The sequence below is a fragment of the Tauraco erythrolophus genome, chromosome 11 (assembly GCF_009769465.1).
Source record: "Tauraco erythrolophus isolate bTauEry1 chromosome 11, bTauEry1.pri, whole genome shotgun sequence".
NCBI lineage: Eukaryota > Metazoa > Chordata > Aves > Musophagiformes > Musophagidae > Tauraco > Tauraco erythrolophus.
In genome coordinates this window covers 9,706,926-9,719,780 of record NC_141475.1, presented here as the reverse complement: position 1 = coordinate 9,719,780, position 12,855 = coordinate 9,706,926, and the positions used below count along the sequence as shown (strand labels likewise).

At 47.0% G+C, this 12,855-nt stretch overlaps 1 protein-coding gene across 2 annotated transcripts in view; it reads right to left on the bottom strand.

Annotated features, from left to right (window-relative positions):
- Positions 1 to 12,345, bottom strand: part of SGPP2 (sphingosine-1-phosphate phosphatase 2) — a 35,657-nt gene extending 23,312 nt beyond the window's left edge. The window contains exon 1 of one of the 2 annotated variants that reach the window (XM_086618431.1): positions 12,145 to 12,345. In XM_086618431.1, the coding sequence (XP_086474557.1) occupies positions 12,145 to 12,345 (201 nt within the window). The remainder of the gene's footprint in view (positions 1 to 12,144) is intronic. The other variant, XM_086618432.1, reaches the window with a different exon arrangement.
- Between the last annotated feature and the right edge of the window lie 510 nt (positions 12,346 to 12,855).

The window sequence follows — 12,855 nt, the reverse complement described above, 5'->3', positions numbered from 1 at the left end:
CATGTGAGGCAGGAGACAAACAGATCATGTCTGTGACACACAATGATGACAGCCACATGTTATGCATGCACAGTATCATAGAATCACTATACTTGATTTTAGGTAGTGTATAGCAATAAAAAAAGCGATGTTTTCAATCATTGTGATCCGAAAGCACTGTAAGTACAGAAAGCCCACTCCGTGCACCTGTGTACCCTGGCCCATGAGAGGTCCACATCCAGTTGCAGCAGCGCCGATGTCAGAGCCCGGAAGTCAGTTCACGTTTATTGTTTATATCCACTATTTCTGCAGAAAGCAAAGATTACTGTGCTTTGTGAGGTGCCTTCCCTTTTTATTTTCATTCTAATCCCAATGTGCAGGAAAAAGCCATTATAATTATTTGTGTGAATGTTTAGTATCTCCTAGCATTCTCAGAAGTTTATTCAATCTCTACTTTTAAATAAGTCTCATCTTTAGACTTGTTTATATTTAATGTACTGAGGTGACCTGAAGCCTTCCATCCATCTCCATTGCTATTGGGTTGGATCAGAGAGGTTTTAATGGGCAGTTATTAAGGCTGTAGAGAAAGTCAGAAGTTTAAGAACATTTCAGAAGCAAGGTGTAATAAACCATGGCATCACAGACACAGAAAACAGGTAATTTCACACACATGACCCTTCTCATCAACTATAAGACATCTATTTTGAAAAAACTTAGCTGCTCAAGTTACCAGAGATTCACACATTCATGTGAGTCTCCACAAATCAAATACTCACCTGAAGTACTGGCACAGAAAATGGCTCCTGTAGATCATCCTAATTTTTGCAATCTCTGCACACTGCTCAGGGGTGAGTCACCCACTCCCAGTGCTGTCCCACGCACACTCAGGGGTCTGACTGCAGCCCCTATGCTGCTGCAGTACCCACCCAACCTCCTCCAGAGCATGGGAGCATCCCCAAAGGTTCCCTGTGGAGCAGGGGCCAACAAAGCAGATCAAACCACCACCATGGTGACTCTTGGGAGACACTAACACATGATGACTCAGTATAGCAGGAATCCAGAATTTTAAACAGTACATACACAAAGAACATTTAGCCTTTACTTCATAGCTGCAGTAAAGGAATAGCAGCTGAACCACTAACATAATGGATTTAAAATATATTTTAAGGCAGAGGCATACCTCACACAAGAGGGGGGTGGGGAAAGAGGCTGTATAAAGATACCACTCTCCTTCCAATTCCTGCAGGATCCTCATCAGAGCACTCAACAGGCACCTGCTTTCCCTGCCCTGTCTCCAGAGACAAGCTTTGCAGCATCAGACATCTAAGGCTCAGAGCCTGACCCAGAGATACCATTAACCAACATTTTGTTCTCAGCTCTCAATTACTTTGGATCCTTCAGGAGACGTGCACGTTTAATTAAAGTTCTCAAAATCGTTACATTGCTTCCCTTTCAACAGAATTGCCTTGCAGAAGTTCAGAATTTCCCTCCCAAAGCCCCTAGTTAATGCACCGCAATACTTCTCACTTAAGGGATTATTTTTTTTTTTATGTGCTGCAAAAAAGGCACAAAATTGAGACAAGCCAAAGACCAGGCACAAGAAATAAAGCCAAAAATTCCCAATTAGATGCTGCTGTATACAGAGACAATATAAACCAGACAATTCAGTCCTGCAGTGCAGTACTGAGTGGAATATAACCGGTGGGGAAAAAAATTCTTCAGTTTTGCAGTATTCTACATAAGCAGTCAGTTTTAAGTAATTTCTATGTTTATTAACTGTATCCAATTAATAAAACAACCTATCAAGTCATACCCAAAAATCAGGTATCAGTGATCAGATTTTGGAAAATAAGAGAAAGCAAAACCCATGATATCAAAGACTTTAGCTCTTCCATCCATCTGCACAGCTAAGCGTCAAATGACTTCAGAGTTTTCTGAAGGTCCAACAGCCAGCTAAGAGCAGCCAGTAACATCTCCAGCACCTACACGTTCACCTCCCCTGGGAACTCACGGCTCCAAGAGGAAAGAACAGGGTGGCCAGGGAAAAGGGGCTGTACTGCAGTGGGGGACCCTGGTGCAGCCATGAGCCCCTCGCAGGGAGGGGTTGGAGACACAGGACAGGTAAGGTGAGGAAGGAGGTGGCAAAGAAGGAATACAGACATAAGGAAGAAATTGCAGAAGATGTCAGACAGCAGAGGCGATAGCAGTGGCACACAGAGCCCACAAAACGCACATCGGGAACCCCAAGGCATGAAAAACTCACCTAACCAAACTCATATATATGTGCAGCTTCCCACTCTGTTCAAGCACTTTTAACCAAGTAATTCTTTTCTACCCTCTTCGGAACAGGATGCAGCCAGTTAATAGGAGTTGTCCAGGTTTACGTAGTGTCCTTGACGTTGAAGAGACACCTAGAGCTAACTGAAACCTGAGAACGGTGGGGATGGAGAGAAACAGAAATCATGAGAAAAACCTCCTTCAACGCCATGAAGTTCTGGCCAGCTCTGCTATTAGCAGAAAGGGCTTGTTGACTAGTACACAGACAGGCAATGTCCAACTGGCAGCTGTTGTGCAAGCATGTACAGTGGCATGCACTAAGGGCTTAATGAGTAGAGACACAGCCTTGAATCATCATTAGATGCAGAAGCAAGGCCATCGCTGCATGAGAAGATACAACGCACAAGGTTCAAGCCAGGCAATCGTAGTACTTTCCATGGTCTTAGGCAAAGAACAAGCAGGGAGTCTAAGAGTCAGGCAGACTTCCGGTAGCATTTCAGTACTTTCTTAATTCATTCAAAGCACTAAAAAAGGCCATTATGTAAAGTTCTCAGCAAGGTACTAGAGCAGAGTGGTGCTGCACAACCAGCAGCACTGGAGATGGCTGGAAGCTGCTGGGCTGCAAGGGGCCACACTTTGCAGGACCAAAGGCTAAGACCAGTCTATTGGGAAACAGGAAAGATGTGTCCAGGACACCCACCAGCGCTGCCACGCTGGTCATGGTGCTCGTCCAATCCATGTCTCAAGTTCATCACATCTTACACCAGCGCATCTTCATCCAAAGTTTCCCCTTCAGACCACAAAGGATGGTCAGCTGAGATAGACACGCACACCTGCACGATGCACACGCATGCAGCACACCACAGCTGGACGGGTCCAGGACATAGTTAAGACACCTCAGGTTGTCCCTGAAGATTTCATTTTTTAATCTTTAAATTATTTTCCCTTCCACTCTGATCAATGCTCATGAGGTAGACTGAATTACAGGTTATATTTCTATATATCATTCTTGAAGTAACATAATTAGCCCTCCTTCCTTCTGCTGAAAGAACATGAGTAGAGGTAACAGAATCTGCCAAGTCATTTAAATATAAAGTGGAATAAAATAAGACTAGAGTTAACAGAGCAGTTGTTTAGGTAGTTAATGGGAAGAATCAATACAGGAAAAAAATGATTATGTCATCTTCCTAAAAGAAAGTCTTCTTAATTAAAAATAAAGAAAAAAAGAAAAGCCCATAAGTCTTTCAGAGACATAGGGAATGGCTGTGAAGGAGGCTGGGATTGCTTGTGAAGAACTATGCCTACAGTCAGCTGGAAGGATGACCTCGTGTTTCCTGAAACACAGCCTAACCAAAGTCTAGTCCAGCTTGTCCACCAAGGACAGAGGGTTTACACTCATCACTGACAGAAGTTTAACCTGTCCTTACCAACATCGATGGTGGAGGTTCTGCTGCTTGCTCCAGGCGATCTCCCAGTGCTTTGCTCTCCTGCCACCTAGCCTGAAACTTTCTTAATGAAATTCAAACCTATGAATATTTTCTCATCTGCTGCAGACAAGGAAAGAATTGTTTCCTTCCTCTGAAGGCTGACACAGGAGAAGCTTGTTACAAGCATTCAAAAAGGACATAACTGTCCTCTCCCAGTGCTTAATCACCTGGTATTTCTTGAAGAAGGTATTTAGCATTTTCCAGACACAGCACTTAACAGGCCTGTCTTGAATTACGGTGCACAAAGATCAGACATGACACAGTAATACTGAAGGAACAGTCCTGCAAAGCTTCACTCATTTTGCAGTAGCATGCCACCATTGAACCATGCTCATCCCATGATCTCCTGTAACCATTTTTTGCCTCCATGAAACCACTACCAAGCTTACTGTGCTGTAATTGAGCATTTATTACACCTGGTTGTTCAATAGGTATCTGCATCTATTGGACAGAAGCCAATTTTCAACCCTACCTTCAACTTGACATGACTATTTGATTTCCGTTCTTGTCCTCCAACCTACATGCAGCTTCTCCTAAATTCATCTCCCAGGCAGCACGACTCTCACACCTACATTTCCAGCTAGTTACTTCCTTGTGGCTATGAAACCTATCCTGAAGAGCCTCTGTACTCATCACTTTCCATCAAAAGGTGTTCTTTGTGGCACTTAAACCTATAGGTCATTCAACTTCATATACTCCTTTTGTAGCAGATGTCTGATTCATGATTCCTTCCAGCTCATATGCTTTGGAGCTTGTGCTAGTTGTTAATAAAAAGGTAAGATCATCTGATCTTCTCCACACAGTAGTCCCATGTTATCAGAATGATGTTTCAGCCCTTTTCTTCCAATATCATTCAGAGAAAACCAAAGAGGTCTACCTTCCACCGCAGTCTTCAGACTTGTGAGCAACCACATATACAGACATATACACCTTGATGCAGAGGGCAAAGCCTTTGTCTTTATTTCTTTGCATGCTCTCATTGGAAAGTTGTCCCTCTCGCGGCCATTCCAGTTGCCCAAGTAATTCCTCAGACATTCAGTTCTTTGGCTTTTGTTTTTAAACACTGATGAGTGTCAACAGCAGTTTCCTGCCAAGAAAGCTGCACAACACCAGCATAAGCGGGGCTGCACGCATCTACTTATTGATAAGCGCTGTGAAGATGGCTCACCTCCTTCATCTTCTCAGCAAGCGACCAGCCCTGCTTTGCCAGCCAGAGGTTAGGCGGGTTGGACACAGCCATTTCAGGTGCCCCAACAAAAGTGATGGGTGAGTTTCCCAGGCGCTTCAGCATCCTCCTACGTTCCTGGAAGAACTGGTTGATTTGTGCAATAACAAGGCAAGAGAGAGGCAGAATAGGGAAGGGCAGAAGGAAAAAGGCTTCCATCCTCCCTGTTTTACAGTGGGCGAACAGGTTTGTTTAATTGCATTTTAATTTGCAATAATTAGTAATTTTGTGAGGTGCACCATGGAGCCTACACCCGAAAGTGTCTGAGGAAGTTATTTTAAGGATTAAGTAGCTGTGGACAGAGCAGGGGAAAAACATGAGTTAAGAACAAAAAAAAAGTAAATTACAGGCGCCTCAGAAGGACGGGGACTCCAGCTTTGAAACAGAGATCAAAAAAATTGCTCTGAAACTCAACCGTGTTTCATATCTCCAAAGGATGAGTGTTACAAAAGTGGTTTTGGATAGAAGGATGTGTCACCCAACAACAGTTTTCAAACTGTACAGCATTAGATGGCCACTCTGCCCACACGCCATCTCCTTGTGAACTCCACCACCTCTTATTTTTGACTTCCTGCCAAAACATATTGATTCAGAGCGTTACTAGGACCTGCATGGCTGCTAGATACCCAGGCTGCTCTCCAGAGATGTGGAGAAGGAGTGGGAAGCCCCTTTTCCCCCAGCACACCAGATTTGAGGAGCTCCCAGATGACGTGAGCTCCTCAACAGAAGCCTAACCTAACCCAACAGAAGCATGCAGGAATGGCCAAATGACCATGGAGAACCAGGACTTAACAGTTATAATTCTTTTCAGAGCAAAAAGCTTGTTCTTATCTAAAGACTTGGTTTTAGAAATTACCTATAGCCTGGGAATTTGACACCATAGATCAGTCACATATTCCTACTCAGCAGCATCACGAATCCAGTCAGCCTGCTTCTGCACAAAGATCGGTTCCATGGTGGAGGTCTATTTTGAGGGGCACAGAGCAGCGAGGCTTCTGGAAGATAAACGAGCAGAGTAACGCCACCTCATTTTCAGACAATTAAATTATTTTTTTTTCATCTGTTGTGATCTGGCATGAGCACAGAGAGAAGTGACTGTTTCCCCAGCAGATAGTTCCAGGATTCAAGTCAAAGAGCAGTTTTCTAAGGCAGTGCCGAATAAGGCTTCGGCGTAAGTATCATCACAACTAGGCAGAACCCAGGTAGATGCGCTCCCGGAAGGCAGAGACCACTGTAAAGGGGAAGGAGAACGCAGTGTTCAAATTGCCGTTGTGACTGTAGAGAGGATGTTGGAGGACACTTCAGCAGCTAGCCAGTCCCTGAGGATGAGAGCCATAGATAAGATGTTCTCAATTCACTTGGTGCCTCATTATTAGCTGCAGTTAGTGCAACCATACCGACGTCACCTGTTTCTGATGGGGAAACACACAAGGAGACCAACATGTAACTTGACTTTGCTAACAAGTGCTGCTTCAAGGATCTCTTCTGCAGCTGCAAGGGCAGGATCTCCTACGCCGCTGAGCAGCTGACTGTGGCCAAAACCGCCTTGGCATCCCGGCAGCCTCCACGCGCCAGTACTGCTCAGCACAGCGCTACTTGCCAGGTTTAATACCTAAATACTTCCATCTGTGCCAGTTCACTATTCACTCTGGCACCCCTCAGGTAGGGGTGACATTGGCATCACAGCCACCCTGACGTACACACCCCCTCCTCCTCCCTACACCCCTCTTAAGCTTTTTTGCTTATTCCATCCTCTGCTTGGAGCCATATGTCCTGGCCCATGGGCCTTATATTTTTCAGGGAGCAGGTTCCTTGTTGCTAATGCCTCGGAGCCCTTTCTCACACAAACATTCGGTGTTTGTTCTTTTGTGGCACGACTGATGTGTCTGACACCATCCTCTCCTGTAAAATGCAGCACTTCAACACTCTCCCTTTGCACAGAGAAACGTCAGTAGGGAACACCGAAGGCAATACACCCCATTAGACCAGTTAGCATAAGCACGCAGTTATAACTACATCAAGTCGAGTTAGCTGCAAGGGGGATGACAACCACTCGGTCTGCTGAGACAGAACAACCACGCGCCAGCAGGCTCAGGGAACTCTCTTAGCAGCAGTTTGCAACAGCCAGTTGTCTTTAAAAGGAAGGATTAAACATACTTTTTTATGTCTAGTAATAGATATTCACAAATACAGTAATACAATAAAATAGTAATAAATTAGCAACATAACCCTATATTAAAGCATTCATGTACCTCTAAATCTAGATCTATAGTAGTTTACCTCGGAAAAACAAGTTACAGGTGCTAACTATACTGGACTGATACAAAGCCTTATAAAGCAGGAACTTGAATTGCCATTTTAAATAAAAATCTCGTGGTTTAGGCAACACTATCTGTACATTCTAGACCTTAGACTTACTTGCCATAGCAGTCAATAGTCACCTTCCGTTGCCCAGATGACCCATAAATATCCCCTGCAGAGCATATGCTTGTATGCATGAGGTAAAGTAAAAGAACTGGTTGTTCAGAGAAATTTTCTAGGGAGAATAGATTTTCTCTGGCTCATCGCCCATTAAACCTACTCCTCTTCTCCAGAGGACCAAAGGAGAAAAATGATGGCAGATGAGCTTTTGTTCTTCTGGTTGATATCTGAACTAATGGCCTAAGACATTCAGCAGAATTATAAAACAGTAAGTGGCTCACCTCTAAGTACTGGAATTAATCCTAGGATCCTGACAGCTCCTTATTATGAGGTCCAGCAGCCTCCAAAAAGATGACTCAGGCTGTGAGCCGTGAAGCGCTGAGTCATAAAGCACCCAATCATCACCATAACGACTCAGGCTCCCAGTGCAGCCCCTCACATGCCCCCTGCTTCGCCAGCAGCAGCTCCCCCAGCAGCAGGCACCACGCAGCCACGCAGGACACTTATCACAGTCAGCAAGCGGAGTGTCACAAGCTTTTGTTAGCATCAGGCGTTCCTGCAGCAAGATCCAGACGATGACCAGGTACCGGTAATAAACAGCACGTGCCTGGCTTTGCTGCCTGTTCTCCAGAGGGTATGCTGGTCTTCTCGCTGAGGAGCAGCAAACCCAGCACTAACAGATCTATGCAGGGTTGCCACACACTGCTTGAACCTTGGATGTGACTGTACTGTCATCTTCCAAAGGACCATCACTCATAGGTCTGGCCAAAACCGTTCGACGAAACTGCCTCACTCATACAGACTAACAAGATTATTTACCAGCTCCTTTCCATGGGAACCTTAAAACAAAAATTGGACACGTGCAAGACAGGGAAGCTTCCTCAGTAGCTACACTGGGAGGGAAGAGCTGAACATGAAGCATCAGAGCAGCAGGGGCGACGCCAAGGAACATGAACCTCATGCTCAGCCTGTCGAAATAAGAAACTGGATCTCATGTTTCTCCAGCTGCAGCTCCACACTGAGGAACTTCCAAAAGTTCAGCCTGTGTTCTCCAGGAGGACAAAGTAGAACTTTTGTAGCACAAATGCCTTGCTGCCAACTCTCCTAACGGTGCTAGTGGGCTTTTCTCTCAAGGGTTTGTCTCACCTGAACCTGCCTCAGCTACTGTCAACTTACTGGTGCATGGAAAGGGAAACAACATGAAACCGAGTAAGCCAGTAATAGGATTTAAAAAGGAAAAGCAAGACTGACGCTGATGCAAAAAATCTACTGCAAGGGAACACCACAGAAGAGAGACCTTGACTCAAGCTCTAGAGCAAGTCTACTTCAAATTACCAGACATCTCATCACAGCAAAAGCAGTGCTGTCGTCTATATCTTAATTAACTACATTTTTTGGAGACTGCAATGCATCTGAGATGGACATGCAGTTTTTACCTATCTTTTCCATCTCTGCTACCATCACGTTCTGTTATCCTGGTTATTGGCCTCCTCACCTCAGGTACAAGCAAGAACTACACAATCACTAAACGTGATCGGGCAGTTTGTAAACATAGCACCAGTCCAGAGCAGTTCCGACAGTTAAGGTATAACTACTGAGTAAACACGAACTGTACTCTTTCACAGTCAGGAAGAGAGATCTCTAGAGATGATAAAGCATCTGGGAAGAGGAAGAGTGGAGAAAAAAAACAATCTCTACAGAGAACTTTGAATAAGACTTCTTTTTTCTTTTGTTCCCTTTAGTTCAGGCTATCAATTTCAGGAGTAAAAATCCATCGGGAAGTAACAGATAAGCAGAGCTTCACTTTTTAAATATACATAACATTTATTTGGCCACTCACTAAAAACACTGGACAAGACTTCAGACAGTTAGTGAGTACTTTTAAGTGTGCAACTTGAGGACTTCATACAGAGCATCAGGAAAATATGTCTTCCAAGTAGTTTCAGAAATAAATTCCCTGAGAAAAAAAAAATAATATTAGAAAGAAGCACAGAAAACAAAGAAGTATTAGCTAGAGACAGGATAATTACATGAAGTTACTGTCTTATCTTCCATAGTAATAAAAGTCGACAGTTCCCTCACTAAAAGCCCATGGTCCAATATTAAGTCTAAGCCAGGACATAAATCCAGCTAGCACCATTTCATATCATCCTCAGACATCTCAGTTTTCACTTGAGGTATTAAAAAGTGTTTCTAACTGATCTGGTAACCAAGGGAACATCAAGAACACAGCCTAGACAACTGGTTCAATATTTAAGAAACACACACAGCCCTTGCTATCACAGTTAAGCATTTTGTTCCTCACCATCTCAGGGCAGCTCCTGTGGGGCAGACGGGACTGAATTACAAAGATGGAGAAATACAGCCACTCGTTGTGCTGCTGACCACTATGAGGCCTCACTGACTTCTTATTTTTTTGAAAAGCCACATATAACCTGCTGGTTATACACAAAAGACGACACTGATGCATCACAAGCAGCATTGCTGGCAACAAACACATGCAGTTAATTAAAGGCCACCTCCTCCCAGATGAAGACCTGTCCTGTCTCCTTATCCTCCTGAGGGATCCCCACTCTCTCCGTGTAGTATTGCATCCATCCCTACCAGGTGTGTCCATCCCCTCCCAAAGCACCACCAGCTGCCAGCCCTCAGCTCCCTTTCCCCAGAGTCCCTCCAGCTGGGCCACTTCAGCACACGAAACAGCCCAAGTCAGATTCAGGAGCCTGAGAGCTGGCACAGAAGAAAGGGGGAATGTCCTCAGGAGATGAAGCTGGTGCAGCCCCAGCACCTGGCTGACGATTTATGTTTTCTTTGCTCAAGTATGCAATTATATACTCAGTGTTTCCAGGTATAACCTACTGATTGTCCAAGGACTTATGTAGGAGAACCTGAAAACCTTTAAGACTACTGCATTGTGTCAGTAAAGGCAAAGTAATATGAAAGTTACTACTTCACAGAAACCTTCTGTCCTGATAATATGGACTTTGAAACTCCCAGGCTTCCAGAAGGGATACTCAAGCTGAGCACAGAGTCATTCAAGGTCACAAGGAGTGGGATGCAGAGGCAGTGCTTAAGCATCTTTCTGCAAACACTTGCAGCTAACAGCAAGAAAATACCACTGTCCAGAGAGAGTTTATAGCTGAAGACTTTGCTGTGTGTATCAGATTCACAAACTCACTAGGCTCCTAAATCCATTTCTTCACAGATACATGAGAACAACCCCAGTTTATTTAGCAACAGAGCAGAGAGTAAGGGTTTTAGCACAAGGAAGATCCAAATTCACTTTCTGTGTCTCCTGGCAGGTTGCAGAAGACCCTCTTTGTATAAACGGATTTTCACAGAGGCAAAGAGAGTCTTTCGTCATAATTCTAGCATTTCATTGAAACATTGTTCAAGCCATTACTCCCATCTCCATTTTCTTGGGGTTTGAACCCAACTTTCACATTTCAGAAGTGAGTGTCCTAATTATGTAGAAACAAATTCTTCTGCTTTCATCTCCAGATCTCATGAAGTCTTATCCAGGACATATTCACCCTTAACGTAAAGGTAGTTGTGTCTTATCTTGTGCAACTCAAAACAATTGCTCTAGGTAAAGCGAACGGCTCTGTATGAGAGCATTAACTTGGATGGGATTTTAGTATTGACACTGTTGCATTAACCATGTCATTGTTCAAAAGCAAGTAGTAAAACCAAGTCTTTTAATGAATTATCTGCATAATTTTCTTAAAATAGAGTTTACTGTTGTTCATTCAGAAGTGAACAAACTGAAGGACTACCCCCATTTTCTTTATCTTCTAATCAAGAAAGAGTCAAGCAGCAGCTGAGGAAGAATTTTAGATGCTTGACGTGGAAACCCAAGCACTAGATATAGAACAGGAAAGGCTAAAAGAGTACGAGAGGGGAGGAGTGGCAGAGTTGCGGCATTCATGGCTAGCCCGTGTTTATTTTGCAGGTAGAATTTGCAAGACCATTATCACACCTCCTTTCCACAAGGCACTGCAAAGCGACCTGCTAATGAATTCAAGTGTGAGGGGAAAAAAAACAGGTCATCCAACCTGCACACATGGGTTGCGTCATGCCGTTCCCTGTTCCCTTCCGATACACAAGTGAATTACAGACCGTGAATTACAGACCGTGCCATGAAACGCTGCGACCCGCTTGGCCAGGGGGAAGCGCAGGGAGCGCGGCCCATCGCCAGTGGAACCCCGGCCACGGCAGACGGCAACGCACCGGCCCGGGCCCGGCCGCATGGCTCCGGGCACGGCTCCTCGTCTGTGCTGAGCCTCATCCCATGGGGGACCAGCAAGGAGCCGTGGCTCAGCGAACAGGTGCACCCCGCGTGCAGAGAGATCCAGGGTAAACAAAATCGCCTTCCCAGCCGCTGCCCGCGGGAAAACGTGCATCCCGGGATGAGGCAGCGCCGCCGCAGAGCTCCTCCGGGCACCGCTGCAGGCAGACCCCCCCAGTACCCCGGTTATCCCATTTCGGGGGCGCCAGCGATGCGGCGTAAGCGGAGACTCCCTGAAACGCCTCCCCGGTGGGGCCAAAATGATGCCGGGCTGCGGCCCCGCGCAGCGCTCCCCGGCACCGGCATCCTCGAGCAGCCTAGCCCCTCCATCCCTCCTCCCGGTCCCCCGCCAGGGCAGGCGGCGGGACGCGGAGATCCCCCAGTGAGCCCCGGCGCGCACGGCCGCGGCGAGGGGGGGCGGCTCTGCTGAGTCACGGCGGAGCCCGGCCGCCCCCCGCGGCACTCACCTGCGGGCCCCGGCCACTCCGCACCCCGCGGCCGGCGGCTGCCGAGCTGCGCAGCGCGCCCGCGCCGTTGCAGGCGCCGCGATCCCGGGGCCCCTTCGCGGGGTCGCCGCCGCCCTCCTCGCCGGCGGGGAAGAGCCCGCAGCAGCGCTGGAAGCGCGCCACGGGCTGGGAGCTGCGCAGGGTGCCCAGCAGGCGGGCCATGCTGCCGGCAGCCTCCATGCTGCGCTCCGCACCGCGCAGCGCAGCCCCGACCCACGCAGCGGCCGCGGGGCCGCGGACAGGTGCGCCCCGCCCCGCCCCGCCCGCCAGGTGCGCCCGCCCCGCCCCGCCCCGCCCGCACAGGTGCGATGCCCCGCCCGGGAGCGCCCCCTGCCGGCCGGGCGGTGCGCCCCCTCCCCGCGCTCCCCCAGCCCGCGGGGCCGGGGTGGGTGGTCCCCTGCTCGGTGGCAGTAGAAAACTCAGCAGTTTCCTCTCTTTTTTTTGTCATTTTTCCTCCCACGACTACCCTGGTAAAAAAGAGAATAGAACCTACCTCGAGCTACCCACAGCCTGCTTCCTTAACCCAGAGATAAAACCCCCTCCCATATCTCACCAAGAGCTTTGGGATTTCCCTGGAAAACACTGGGATATGGATGCCAGGAAAAGTCAGGCATGGATGCCAGAAAAGACTGCAGGGGAGAGCCTCTCCCCTGCCTTGTGCAGGGTCCCTCA